Source organism: Pelophylax lessonae (assembly GCF_965119305.1).
Source record: "Pelophylax lessonae genome assembly, chromosome: 5".
NCBI lineage: Eukaryota > Metazoa > Chordata > Amphibia > Anura > Ranidae > Pelophylax > Pelophylax lessonae.
In genome coordinates this window covers 81,407,661-81,422,924 of record NC_138772.1, presented here as the reverse complement: position 1 = coordinate 81,422,924, position 15,264 = coordinate 81,407,661, and the positions used below count along the sequence as shown (strand labels likewise).

Sequence of the window (15,264 nt, the reverse complement as noted above, 5' to 3'; positions counted from 1 at the left end):
AGGGAGCAATTAAAGTGGAACCATGGGCAAATAAAAAATGTCATACAGGATGTAGATCAGCTATTCTCAACCAGGAATCTATGGAACCCTAGGTTTCTTCTGAGGTAGCAAGGGATTCCTTAATTTAATTCTAACACAGAAAAGCCGCTCACACAACACGCCGGTGCGTGTCGGATCCGCCATCCAGATACTCCACAGTCAAAGAGAAAAAGTGACCGCACTCAGGAACTTGTTGAAAACATCAAAGCATTTATTCCTCACCGTAGACAGTACATCACAGGGACATGCAACAGGTAGACGCGTTTCACGATACTGAAGATCGCTTACTCATGAGATCCTCAGTATTGTGAAACGCGTCAACCTGTTGCATGTTCCTGTGGTGTACTGTCTGCATTGTATCTATGGTGGGGAATAAATGTTTTGAACAAGTTCCTGAGTGCGGCCACTTTTTCTCTTTGACTGTAAAGGTATTCCTTAAACTGTGGCTGAAAGGTGGAGTGGTGACATCACACTATCCATCTTGCAAAATCAAAGAATGCTTTTCATTCATTGAGAAAATGCAAAGTGTTCTCTGAATTGCGCCTGTGTCCAGTGGCCGACTTCCTATGTTCATATTGCAACAGGGCAGTCGCTCAGCACAGGACCTGGAAGGTAGTGGGGATCACTGGAGTTTCAGTGCTTTCTACAGTTATTTTCAGCTTCTAGAGGGATCCTGCAAGTATGGTATATGCTTAGTTACATTGATCCAGGCTAGACTATTGTAACATTGTAAAAATGCCACACTTGGAATATTTCTTTAAACCCTAAAACAGGGAGCCCTTAAAGGAGTTGTTAAGGCAGAAGGTTTTTTTTTTAATCCTAATACATTCTATGCATTAAAATAAAATGCATTCTGTGTGTATCAGCCCTCCTCTAAAACTTACCTGAGCCCCATCTCTACCCAGCGATGTCCACGAGTTCCTCGGCCGCCCGGGACTCTCCCTCCTGATTAGCTGAGACACAGCAGCGGCGCCATTGACTCCTGCGGTTGTCAATAAAAATCAGTTAGCCAATCAGGTGAGAGAGGGGTGGACCTGAATGGCATCTCTTTTTCTGAATGGAAACATGGAGCTGCAGCTCGGCTTGGGTGCCCCCATAGCAAGCTGCTCGCTGTGGGAGCACTCAAAAGGAGGGAGGGACCAGGAGCAGCGAAGAGGGACCCAAATAGAGGAGGATCCGGGCTGCTCTGTGCAAAACCACTGCACAGAGGAGGTAAATATAACATGTTTGTTATTAAAAAAAAAGAAAACACAAGATTTTAAAATCACTTTAAAATAGAAATATAGCCATTTTTTTTTTTTTTCATTTTGGATAGATCAAGGGAGGGTTATAACCCCTGGCAGATTTTTGCCCATCTATGTCCCATTTGGGAGATTTCCCTTCACTTCCTGTCCCATAGCCAAACAGGAAGTGACAGGAAATCCCTGCAAATTAAGGGAATTTCTTTGGGAACCCCCCAGGTCACCAGAACTACTGCCCCCATTGGAATATTTCCCCACTATTACTTTTCTGGGGACAACCCAAAATGTGAGGATTTTTTTTTTTACTTTCTCTTTCAATGATAATGGTAAACAGCAAAATGAACCACTTAAGGACCAAGCCAACTTCTGACACACGTTGTTTACACGTTAAAATCAATATTTTTTGCTAGAAAATTACTTAGAACCCCCAAACATTATATATATATATATATATATATATATATATATATATATATATATATATATATATATATATATATTTTTTTTTTTTTTAGCAAAGATTTTGGAGAATAAAATGGCGGTTTTTATTAAAAAAAAAAAAAAGAAACAGTAAAGTTTGCCCATATTTTTTGTATATTGTGAAAGATGATGTCACGCTGAGTAAATAGATACCTAACATATTATGGTTTAAAATTGCGCACACTCCTGGAATGGCGACAAACTATGGTTCTCAAAAATCTCCGTAGGCGACGTTTTAAAATGTTTTAACAGTAACCAGTTTAGAGTTACAGAGGAGGTCTTTTGCTACAATTATTGCTCTCGCACTGATAATTGCGGCGATACCTCACATGTGTGATTTGAACGCCGTTTCGATTTGCGGGCGCGACTTACGTACAGTATGCATTTTATTTGATGCGTGAGCTCCCAGGAATGGGGTGCTTTATAATTTTTATTTTTTTAAATGTTTTTTTTCAACACTATTCCTTAAAAAAAAAAAACTGATCACTTTTACTGCTGTCTTAAGAAATTTAAACATCCCTTGTGACAGTAATAGGCAGTGACAGGTACTCTTTATGGAGGGATCTGGGGTCTAAAAGACCCCAAACCCCTCCAATGCACTTCAAAATATTCAAAACACCAAAATCTGCATTTTTGAATACTGTCAGTTTTTTTTAAAATCAGCGCCGTAAGCAGCCGAGTAATCCGGAAGTGATGTCACTTACAGAATTTGGCTCAGTTCAGGACTCTAACCAGCCGGCGAACGTGCTCGCTGGTTGCTTGGGTCTCCCAGTGGGACGGGAGACCCGGGCTGAGTGGCGGAAGGCGGCTGGAGGAGGGGAATGTCCCCTCCCGCTCGTTGGGATAACGGCCGGGCGGCTGCTGAGCCGCATCGGTTGTAATCACCAGAAAGCCAACTGGCTCTAAAATCTCCTTAATGGGGGGTACCGACAGCAATAACAACTGACAGGCATCCTAATTTATCTCTACTCTATCTAAAACTAAAAAAAGTTTTGCCTTTAGTTATACTTTAAGGCCTTGTTCACACAGGCGTACTATAGCGTACACCTGTGCTAGGGCCGTTTTTGTCCACACAGCGATGCACAGGTGTTTTATACATCAGTGGTCAGGCAGTCTAATCCATGCCAAGTGGGACGCAGCGGCAGCACAGTTTGACAGCTGAGCAAATGCGAGTGTAGGCCCTGAACATAGACAGTGTGCGTTTGAGCCGTGTACCAGCAACCATACGACAGTCAAATTGGGAACAGCTCTGTCCATGCAGTTTCTGTATCCCAATTGACTTATATAGGACTGCCTGCAGAAGGAGGCACAGAACACCTGTGCATCCCCATGCGGGCACACATTGCCCTCGCATGAGCGTATGCTATAGTATGCCCATGGGAACAAGGATTAACACCTAACTTAGCCCCATAATTACAACCTAAGTCGAGCGTCCACTAAAGTTTAAATTAGATTGGCCAAGTATTAATAAAATAGAAAAAAAGCAGCTCTAGCTGTAATACTCACCTTCCCTCTGAGGTTGGCCAATGCTGGACCTCTTCCAGGTTTAAATGAAGCCCAGCGTCATTCATCCCATTTCATGTGAGCCCAGTGCCCCTAAGAACTGCCATCTCAGAGTGCGTTATCAAGCCACCCTGGGTTTATAAGAGAATGCTGCAGAGAATGTTGTTCATGTCAGAACTGACTGCTGGAGAAGGCAGAAGGTGAAGAGGACCCCATGTGCCATGCGGCCAACAAGAAGACAGCTGAAGCAGTTTAGGAGTCTCCTAAATATTTAAAAAAAAAATGGCGGGTGGGAGGGGGGTGTCAAAGGAACAGTGACACTGGAACTGTGACAATAACTGCTATTCTGCAGCACCGTCCTCTCTCCTATACCCAGAGAGTTTAATAGCAAACTCCAAAAACTTCCATTACCAAAGTCCCAACACAAGAAAAAAAGGGCTTTGTCTGATTGTACCAGACTGAATGTTTATGTTAGTTTTAAGAATTTTTAGTAGTTGTACTGTTATAATATAGTTTTTATTTAAACAAATTAAATGAGCATACACTGTGACATTCTATACAAATGTGCATTCTATACAAACCACTGTTCAGAAACCCCTTTTAACTGCATTGCCAAAACCGTAGCAGCACATTTGCAAATGCGTTTTTTATTTATTCTAAATGCATTTTACATGATTGAAATCCAGGTTGTATGTAGTTTAAATTCCTTCTTTATGCCATGCCATCCAGACTGTGTTCAGCAATAGTATCCAGACTTAAAACCATCCACCTTGTCAATGAAGGAATGGGAGAGGGTATGATTGGAGTGTGCCAGGGTAATTTAAGGCCAGTAAATAGGCGTTTTAGCTTCTCACATGTGTTACTACAAATCTAGATGATAGATGTTATCTGCTCAACACAGATTCTAAAATCTATTACATATAACACATTTGGCTCTCATTTTGTCGTTCTAGTGACACGGAAGTAAAGTCTGACGATAAAGACAAAAATGGGATCCCCCTGCTACATTTGTCTTCATCTACTGTGAAAATCCGGAACTTCAAACAGCTGTCAAGTTTTTTGCAGCTTGCTCGAGAAAAAAAGTTAAAAGAAGCCCAAGCTTGCCTTGAAGGTCAGCAATAAGTGATTCTGAAAGCATTAAAACCAACTGGACTTATGAAATAATTTCAGTATTTAGTCTTAAAAAATTGTAATTGTGTAGCTTATCTCGGAAAAGTATTTATCTGTCCCTTTATTTAGCCTAAAACGTTAGCTTGAGTGTCATGGGTCAGAATTCACTTAATGTCTGACAGTTGTTGACCTGCCAATTTCCTGACCCCACAAGCTGTCTTTCTGTCTGAATTTTCAGGAATCTGCCCTGGTTCTGTCCACAAAGCTGGACTATTTGAGCCTGACTTTGAAGTTGGCCATAGCCATAGTGCTTCTTCCTCTGGACAAACTCCAGAAATTACAGACTGCAATTCACCTCCTGCTGTCCAACAAATGGTCATCCCTGTGGACTTGCATGTGGGTGCTGGGCCTGATGGTATCTACCTGTGAGGCGATTCCATTTGCACAGTTCCATCCAAGGTCACTGTAAAGGGAGATTCTGACCAAGTCTCTGGACAATAAGATCCGGCTGAGTCGGGGAGCAAAGGAGTCCCTGATATGGTGGTTTCGCTCTCCGGCGCTTCGGCTGGGAAAATCCTTCCTCCCCTTGTATTGAACAGTGGTCACCACAGATGCCAGTCTGTCCGGCTGGGGAGGCGTCCTCAGCAAGCATTCTGCTCAGGGGATCTGGACGCTGGAAGAGTCCACACTATCGAAGGCCCCGTGGGGTCAGTATCCTCTGATCTTCGCTTTCCCTCCTCTCAAGCCTCTGCCCAGACTCCTACCCGGGATCGAGGCAGAAGGTATTGTGGTCATCTTAGTGGCTCCAGACTGGCCTTGCCGGGCTTGGTACGCTGATCTAGTGCGGCTGGTCACCGACGTTCCTTGGAAGCTTACTCTCAGGGAGGATCTGCTGTCCCAAGGACCGGTCTTCCATCCTGCTTTACAGTCGCTGGCTTTGATGGCTCAGCTGATGAACACCAGATGCTAAAGTATAGAGGTTTGTCTGAGTCTGTGATTCCTACGTTGTTAAAAGCTAAGAAATCTACTTCTAGCAAGATCTACCATCATACGTGGAAGACGTACATTGTGGAAGACGTACATCCTCACTCCTTCTCCGTGGCTTGGATCTTAACCTTCCTTCAACATGGGGTTGAACAGAAATTGGCCTTGAGTACCATAAAAGACCAGGTCACATACAACCCTGGTGCGTACTTTTCTTCAGGGTGTCCAATATCTGGTTACTCCAGTGCAGGCTCCGTTGCTGCCTTGGGTTTCTAATTTGATGTTTTCAGTTCTACAGAAGCCTCCCTTTGGAAATTTTCGGGAGACTCCCCTGCTTAGGCTGTCCCAGAAGGTTGACTTTTTGGTGGCTATGACCTCTGCATGCAGGGTGTTGGCACTGGTGGGGTTATCCTGTTGTTCACCTTATCTGGTGAATCACAAGGATAAAGTGGTACTTCGCCCTTATCCGTTATTCCTTCCTAAGGTGGTTTCTGACTTTCATTTGAACGAGGACATTGTGTTGCCTTCTCTGTGTCCCAGGCCTATACATCTGAAGGAAATTGCCTTGCATGCCTTGGATGTGGTCTTGGCTATTTGGGTGTACCTGGCAGCTACAGAGTCTTTCAGGAAGTCAGACTCTCTATTTGTGCTCACGGATGGACCTCGCAAAGGGTTGCCTGCTTCCTCTGCGACAATTTCCAGATGGATTAGACAGACGGTGGATCTGGCCCATTCCATCAGGGGTCAGGTTCCTCCTTTCCCTGTTAAGGTGCACTCTATTAGGGCACTTAGTGTCTCCTGGGCTTTCCGTCATCAGGCGTCAGTGACGCAGGTTTGCAAGGCGGCCACAAGGTCGTCGTGCACACTTTTACAAAGTTTTACAAAGTGGATGTGTTGGCATCTGTGGATGCTTTCTTTGGCCGCAAGGTTTTGCAGGCTGCTGTTTAAGAGGACGTGATCCTCTTTGAGGGTGTATTGTTTTTTTCAGATGGGCTCCAGTTGTTTTGGTTGAGCCCCTGTTGCCTGGTTGGCTACTGTTTAGCCTTGGGAATTTTTGGGTGTTTCCCACCCCTCATATTAAACACTGCTTCGGGACATCCCAATGGTCAAGAATGACAGGAGCTTTGTCCGACCATGAACGAAAGAGAAAATGGGATTTTTGACTTACTGTAAAATCTATTTCTCTGATGTTCATTGACGGACACAGCACCCACCCCTCTGTGGAGTTATAATTCTCCTGACACTGCTTGTGACAAAACTGAGTGACTATAGCAAGAAGAGGGACTATACCCCCTGGGACTGCCCATGGGTGTAGCCAGAAATTTTTTCTGCCTAGTGTCTTACTCCTGTAGGGGGCAGCATACCTCAATGGTCAATAATGACAGGAGCTGTGTTCATCAATGAACATAAGAGAAATAGATTTTACGGTAAGTCAAAAATCCCATTTTTGCTTTACTCTGTATAGGTAACAGTTTTACTGTTAAGAAAATCTATTGAAAATAAATGTATCCAAAGGCAAATTAGTTTCCCTTTAATATTAATCTTTGTTATTCCAGCTAATAGAGACCCCATAGTGAAAATTCTTGGTGCTGGATTCGCTACAGTGGAAGGTGAGGACCTGTCTATGCTGCGATTGTTGGATAAAATGCGTCAGAACGAGGATGAAGAGGCTGAAATTAGGATGAAGATTTTCCTGCTGCTCCAGCAACTTGATATGCAGCTGCTTAACAGCTCTTTAAAACACATTTCACAGTAAGTACATTTACAAACTACGATCTTTCCAGTCTATCAGTTCAACCCTTTCCCCTTTTAATGAGCAGCAACATCTGCTTTTTATGTGTTAGGAAAGTATAATGACGGGAAGGTGAAAGATATGAAAATCATTACATTTATTGATTTAAAAACATAGAAGCAGGCAGTCTTAATTGAAGTGGAACAAAAAGTTGTTTTCCAACTCTTCTGCGGGATGCAAACTGTGTACATGTGTTTTATATTTCTGGTTAAGATATAAAATATTTTAGTTGACGTCCAGTCAATTGCCAGTTGCTAAAAAAAGACTCTATTTCCAGTTGTTAAATCAACACCCACCAACTGTATCTACTAAGTGTGTGCCACACAAGGCCTAAGGCAGCAGTTTCACTTATTGGGACATCTTGTGGTTAGTGGTTTCGTAACAGAACATTTGAACATCTTTGAATCCTGGTAGTTATCAGTGTCTAAAGATCGTAAGCTCGACACCATTCCCACATTGGTTTGGCTGGAGTGCCAGTCAAAGGAACTCAACTCAGCTGTGAGCCAAGGATGGCATATCACTTTCCACTGCCAGGAAAGACCTCCTGTCTTCAGCAGTTTAGGCTTTTACCCACTTCATCACATACTAACATTTTTACGTTTGCTATTTGATATGGAATGTTACTACATATAAATGTGTGTTTTTTTTTGGTGATATTTATATTTCTGTAATGAGATTTTGGAAATTTGTGGAATTCCTAGTATGCTATACAGTATGTATTTTGTTGCTTAGAATGTTTGAGTTTCCTAGCACTTTGTAGAAAGAAGGAGACAATAGCTGCAATCGTTTCAGGACTGTACTGAGCAAATTGTGGGCAACGTACCGTGGTAATCTTCTTCAGGATCACACCACTAGTCCTGTGGTATTGACAGGACAAGCACTGGTGGCAGTGGGGAGTGGGAGAGCCAGTGGCTCAGAGAATGTGAAGGTGGTTGCCGAGAGCTTAAAGCTTATGATGATTCTGGTAGAAAAAGCCAGATGCTTTCCTGACCCCAACCATTAGGCCCCATTCACACCTCAGTGTTTTGTAGCTTGAAGGTCGGAGCTCCAAAATGCTAGAGGGGAAAAAATCTCATATGCTCTACGGAGATGGTTCAAATCTCCACTTCAAGTCGCCTGAAGCCAAACGCCTGAAGCTCAAAAAAGTTCTGGAGCTTTTTTTGTAGCTTGAATTGGGCAGATTTGAGCATTTTGGCCCTTTTTTATTCCCATAGAAATAAATGAAAATGCATCATTTGCGAGTTTTTGTGCGCTTTTTTGCAATTTTCTGCTCAAATTAAAAAATGTAAAAAAATAAAATAGTAATCATTTATGAATAAAAAAATGTAAAATAAATACAGAATGAACAAAAATCATCATAAGAAATAAATAAAATAAATGAATACTATGTAGTAATACATAAATAATAATTAACCCCCTAACCTTAAAAAAAATAAATGATTATTATTATTTAATATTATTATTGTTATTATTAATAATAATAAAATAATAATACATAAACACCCCCGACCCACAAAAAAATAAATAAATTACTATTACTATAATAATAATAATAATTTATTTATTTTGTGTTAGGGTGTTTAGCTATTTATTATTATTTTTACTTTTTTTTAAAGGTTTAGAGGTTCAAGTTAAGGCTTATTTATTTATTATTACTTAGTACTAATTTTTTTAATGTATTTTTTATTAATTATTTAGGATTGTTTTTATTTATATGTGTATTTATTTTACATTTATTAATTTTTTATTTTTTGTTTATTATTATTATTATTATTATTAGTAGTAGTAGTAGTAGTAGTAGTATTAACACCTTAACAAGAAAAATAAATACTATATAACCCTAACCCCTAATCTTAACTCCAACCCTAACTCCTAATCCTAACCCTAACCTAACCTTAACTCCTCACCCTAAGGAAAAAAAAAATTAATAATAATAATAAAAAATAAATAAAAGCTAATGGAAAAGCTAAAAAAGCTGAAATGCCTAGCAACAAATGATGCAACAGATGACAATTTTCTCTATTGGCTAATATTACAGTGCTAAAGCTCAAAAACGCTGTATAAAAACGCGCAAGTCGTGCATAAAAATGCACCAAAATCGAAAAATAAATACTATATAACCCTAACTCCTAATCCTAACTTCAACCCTAACTCCTAATCCTAACCCTAACCTTAACCCCTTACCCTAAGAAAAAAAATGAATAATAATAATAAAAAAGAAATAAAAGCTAATGGAAAAGCTAAAAAATGCTAATAAAAATGCACCAAAATCGCGCATAAAAACGTGCGATAAAATACTCAAAAGACATTACACTCAGGTGTGAATGCAGCCTTAGTGTGAGACAAGAAGAAGCATGCTACTGACCTGGCTATGTGTTCATGTTGCCCTATAGTAGTGGTTCTCAACCTATAAACTAAAGGGGGCCTCAAATGCAACCCGGCATCACCAATGGGCCGCACGTAATGTTCAGTATATATAATGCTTGGAAGGACTGTCAGAAACTGCAGATCTAATAGAGGAAATGAGGATCAGAGAGTGTGGACATGCTATATTTTTTAGTTGGGGATATTCTGCAGAAGACAATATGAAACTGGGAACATTACATGAGGCTAGTAGAGATCACTGCTATTACCCTAATCTATGTTCCCACTACAGACTGCTGAGGTCCAAAGGCTGCACATCATATTCCAAAGGGCCAAAGGTAGGGCAATACAGCCCTATTGGATCCAATTGTGTTTTGAATGCTTAAGTGCAGAGGAGGGGTTTGGGGTCTTTTAGACCCCCAGATCCCTCCAGCACAGTACCTGTAGACATTAAATAAAAAAAAAAAATGTTTTAATGTCCATAAATATCGGCAGATATTGGCCGATGCCGATACCGATACCTGATGACCAAAATATCGGTATCGGCGGTAAAAAACGATATCGGTCAATCACTAATTAAGGTAGTGCAAGTTGGTGCAGCACCAATATATTTTTGTTATCTGAGCGATCATTGTCTGTCGATTTTTCTTTTAGAGAAGTAAAAGTTACTCCTGCTACAGTGAAGAATGAGATTGATTTAATTCAACGTTTCTGCAAAAATGAGGAAAGATCTGTGTTGAAATCAATAGAGTACACATCAGGTTTGTAAAATATGTATTTAATTTAGCTTTATAAAACATATTAGCATATAAAGTTGATTTGTTTTAAAGAGGTTGTAAACCCTCTTGTATAACTTTTACCTATAGGTAAGCCTATATTAAGGCTTACCTATAGGTGCTATAAATATCTCCCAAACTTGCACCGTTTAGGAGATATTTACAGCGCAAACTGCCGATGACGTCATCGGCGCAGGCGCTCTGAGGGAACGGCCACCCGTGCCGTTCCTTCAGAGCTCAGTGCCGTGAACGGCGGCTCCCGCGCGCATGCACGGGAGTGATGTAATCGCGCCTCCGGCCAATCAGATGGCAGGAGGACGCGAACCCGGAAGCGGGACGGCAGGACATGTCGCCGTCCTGTCGCTGAGGTGGCGGCACGGCGGGGGTCTTCGTTTTAAGGTAAGTACTACATAATGAGCTAGTATGCGATGCATACTAGCTCATTATGCCTTTCTCTTTACAGGGCTTTTTTTTCTCGTTTTTTTTTTTTACTTTAATTCCTCTTTAATTAGATTTATTTACAGATCTGCATTGTAGCATCTTTTCCAAGTTGTATCAATCTGAAGAACTCCTGCTTCGGTAAAAAAAGAAAAAAAAATTGACTATAGGTTTGCCTTTTACCACATGAGACCTTAAAGGTGCCACTAAACAATCATATGTAGACCGACAAAAATAATTTTCATCACTTACAAATCTTATTTTAAGTTATATTATGTAGCCTAAAAAAATGATTCAACATATATTTGCAACAGAAGCCTCCTAATTTTAAAATATACTGTTAGTGCCCTTATGCTTGTGCATCCCCTTCCTTCTCCTAACAATTATGGCTCATACATATCTTCCACCTTGTTCCTTTGAGATGTTCACTATGTGGCCTACCTGGTTACCCACAGCCCTTTCCCTCAGTTTTATGTTTGCAAGCTCTTTATCCCTTTTAATGGAAAGCCAACCCGTAGCCTAACAATGACAGGAGTTAAGACAAGCTGTAACACTTCTAGGGATGCTTGAGCAATAGAATTAACAGTTTTTAGGAAGATTTATTCCATGTGAATAAAAGGTAAATGTTAAAACAGAATTCAAAACACAAATACCTTAATTCCAACAGTCTGACGTAGGCAAAAACGCAGCAAATTCATGAATTTTTGCCGCCTTCCCAACTGCAAGTCTAAACAAAGCCTTAGTTCCACTTAAATTCACCCTAAAAAGTGTTGTCGTTTTTCTCAACCAATATCACTTTTGCTGAAAAGCTTGGTCAGCAAGCACATGTGTACAATAATCTAAGTAAAATCATGTTAATTAAAAATTATTATACTGAATACAGTCATCAAAATACAATATGTTTATTGATGGGTTGATTTACTAAAACTGGAGAGAGAGAATGGTACCCAATCAGCTTTTATCTTCAGCTTGTTCAATTAAGCTTTGACAAAAAAAAACCTGGAAGCTGATTGGTTTCTCTGCAAAGCTGCTCCAGATTTTGCACTCTCCAGTTTTAGTAAACCAACCCCTGTTTTTTTTTTTTAGTACCCAAAGACATTCCTGATGCTCTCGACTGGCAGCTTGTGGTAGGCAGAACTGACTGAACAAGTTAAATTACCAGTACCATTTGCTTTTATGCTTCTCATAAAGTCAACATCAGCTTACTTGTCTGCGCAATCTACCTCTTCTCTCTTCACAAACATGAATTATGGCACTTTTCCACTGCAAGTACCGGCTCGGCTCTACTCGGCCCTGCTTGGCCCTGCTTGGCACTGCTTGGGCCGGTTTGGGTTTCCACTGCTGGTACCGCATGGTACGGTGTTGGAACGGTTCAGTACAGTTTGGTATGGTTTGCTTTTCCACTAAAGTAGTACTAAAGTAAGTGGGTGGGATAATAACGATTCTCTGACCAATCAGTGGCTAGTAGTGACTGCATGCAAAGGATTGTGGGATATGGTACCGGGTATGGTACCTCTTGAAACCACAATCGAGTAGGTACTGTTTTAGAGAGCCGTACTGTTCAGTTCCATGTAGTGGAAAAGCGTCGCCGTACCGTACCGAACCGTTCCAACACCATACCATGCGGTACCAGCAGTGGAAAAGCACAAAAGCGAGCCGAGCCGTTCAGTTCCATGCAGTGGAAAAGCCCCATTAGTAAAGTCAGTTCTGTAATCATCTAACCCTGATGGCCAACTGATCATGCCTGCATGAGAGCCTGTCCTCGGAGGTCCTAAAAAAGCCTAAGACTAGGTTCACATTTATGTGTTTTGTAATGCGATTGCTGAAACGCAGAAACACAAGACAATCAATTTAACAATAATATTTATACAGTGAAAGACATCTTAGATGTCCTAGAAACTGAAGTCTATACAGTAGTTCTGCGATGAAGTGTAAGCTACTGTACGGAGTTTTGAGATCAGTGTTTTTGCCAGTTCTTTAATTGCATTGTACTTTCTTTCTAGATTATGAGTTCTCTAATGGGTGCCATACTCCACCATGGCGGCAGGTTCATGGGGAAATCTGCTATTTAATGATAACGCCACATGACACCGATCCATTCTGTGTGACATGCAGCACTGCAGGTGCTTTCATAAATGGGGTAAGTGTGCATCTCTCTTTGGGAGTGAAAAATATGGCTGTATGAGCTGTTCTCTCACCTCCTCATGTTACTCGTTTTGCAGGGTAAAATGAAGGATAAGGATGAAATTAACTATGACAGAAAGAGTGAAATTTATAAAGATCTCATATCCCTGTTGAAGGATAAATCACCGCGGTTTGCAGGAAATATCAGTAAGCAGGTAAAGTGTCCTTTAAGAGGGATTTTTCTCTTGATACATTATGACAGTTTGTAAAGATGTTGTTTTGCAGCTGAGGTGTCTGAGATTACAGCCTGCTATTACTGCTATTATCCTCTTCATGCACGCCTTATACTTCAAGTCACCTAAAGTTCCAAAGCTGTCATAAGAGTTTAATAGAAGGCAACCCCAAGTGCCTATACTTTTCCCGACATATTTTATTCTGTGCACTGCATGAACCCCCAATCCAGACTGTTCAATATGCAAATCTTGATTTTCAGCTCTTCCATTTCCCCCTTGCAGTATGTACCTTTCTATAGTTCAAAGACAAATTGCCTATTGTATTGAAAAGTACAGAGGATGTGGCAGAGGCATAGCACTTTTTTAAATGGCAGATTTCTTTTAGGTTGCTTCTGCACTGCAGTGGTGGCCAGTTAGTGAAATCCATATCGGTGTATCTAATAAAACAGTGCAAAGACAAGATGTACAGAGTGAAGATACCCTTTGGCCACCCAGCAAAAATAATTTCCACTGATTTTGCTACATTAAACAGACGTTAAATTGACCCAAAAGGTTTCTGTTTTGTGTGTGTGTGCCTGTTGCCTGTACTTCTCTCTGAACAATTGTTTATAGGACATAGCTATTAGTCATCTAGAACAGCATTTTTCAACCAGGGTGTCCAGGCACCCTGGGGTGCCCTGAGGTTTCTTCAGGGGTGCCTTAGTAAAATGCCTTAAAATTGCCAATAAATTGTATACAAGCAAGCGTGTGGATGAGGCCTGCCTTTTAGTTACAAAAAGCCACAGGTTTTTATTGTTCACCATTGCAACCTTCTAGCTGCCGGCGTCCTAATGACCAATGGCATCATCAGTTGATATGGAAAATGCCAGTCGCCTGCACAGCATCCATGTACCTTCCTCTCCCACCCCTCTCCATCAGCAATGGAGTCACATTAGCTGAATGATGGAGAAAAACTGAGTAAAAAGAGAAACATTAGAGTACTAGTCAGGACCAGTTTGCAAAAGTGTACCTGCTTTGGAAGAATAAATTCCATCTAATGTTGGGTGTTGTACGTGTTTGAATGTTGCTACATTATGTAAAACTATTGAAATAGTTTTTACATTTTAGAGTGGGGTCCCTTGAGACTGTCCATAATTTTCAAAGGGTGCCTCGAGATTTCCATGATTTTTAAAGGGTGCCTTGACTGTTAAAAAGGTTGAGAAACACTGATCTAGAACATTCACCAATATATACGGTACTCTTCAAAACAGTTGTTCAGTATAACTGGTTGGATAAATAAATAAATCATGTTACCAATAGTTCAGAAGCAGGAGTCTACATAAAATGAATGTGCATATACTGTAGTTCATTTACTTTATTCATATTTCCTATTCCTATTTAAGCAATAGGTTTACTTAAGCTGGCGCTGGTCTCACTAGAGCAATTGCATTTAAGATGGTATGTCGAATTTTCGGCTTCTTGATAATGGTTGTTTTTGGCATGGAAGTATTGGTGCAAAGGGTTTAAAGGGTTTTGGCATCTAAAGTTTTGGCAATGATAGAATGCACTTGAATACATTTTCTTTGCCATTGTTTTTGGCACATATGTTGCATATGAAGTTTCTTTGCAGAAAAAATACTCAAAAAACTTAATTTACCCCAACCTTAATCTCAGCACAACCCCTCAACCTGAAAAATAGAAACTCAAACTGTAACTAAACTCCTAATTCTTACTGCTCACCCTAACCCCCTACATATATTATTTAATCCCCGGGTATAACATTACCGTAGCCATAATCTTGGTGCTGATTTTGCACTTGTACAATGAAATTTCCAGCACTTAAACAAACCTATAACGTAATATATCTATGACAAGACATACAGTGTGCTGAGGGGTTTCTACAGAGGAGAACACAGCAAAATGTCTTAACTTGACACAACTGATATGTGTTGAAGAACAATTATTATAGCAATTATCTTGCTATCAGGCTTTGTCCCCTGACAGAAATATCCACTTATGGTGGAAAACTTTTAAAAGGAGTGGGGAAGAATTAAAACATTTTGCTGCTGGTTGTGTCTATAATTCATTTTACAGATAATTAAAACCTTGATTGACAAATGGGTTTTCTGTACCTCCAAATTTTAACATGTTTAATGACATTAGTTAACAGTAGGTTGGTATCCTGAAAGTGTTACTAAACT

At 40.4% G+C, this 15,264-nt stretch overlaps 1 protein-coding gene across 1 annotated transcript in view; it reads left to right on the top strand.

The window, feature by feature from the left end:
- ODAD2 (outer dynein arm docking complex subunit 2) overlaps positions 1-15,264 on the top strand; it is a 215,893-nt gene that overhangs the window by 13,125 nt on the left and 187,504 nt on the right. Inside the window, exons 3-7 of the mRNA XM_082259693.1 lie at positions 4,217-4,374; positions 6,914-7,109; positions 10,168-10,274; positions 12,731-12,867; positions 12,950-13,066. Coding sequence (XP_082115819.1) covers positions 4,217-4,374; positions 6,914-7,109; positions 10,168-10,274; positions 12,731-12,867; positions 12,950-13,066 — 715 coding nt within the window. The remainder of the gene's footprint in view (positions 1-4,216; positions 4,375-6,913; positions 7,110-10,167; positions 10,275-12,730; positions 12,868-12,949; positions 13,067-15,264) is intronic.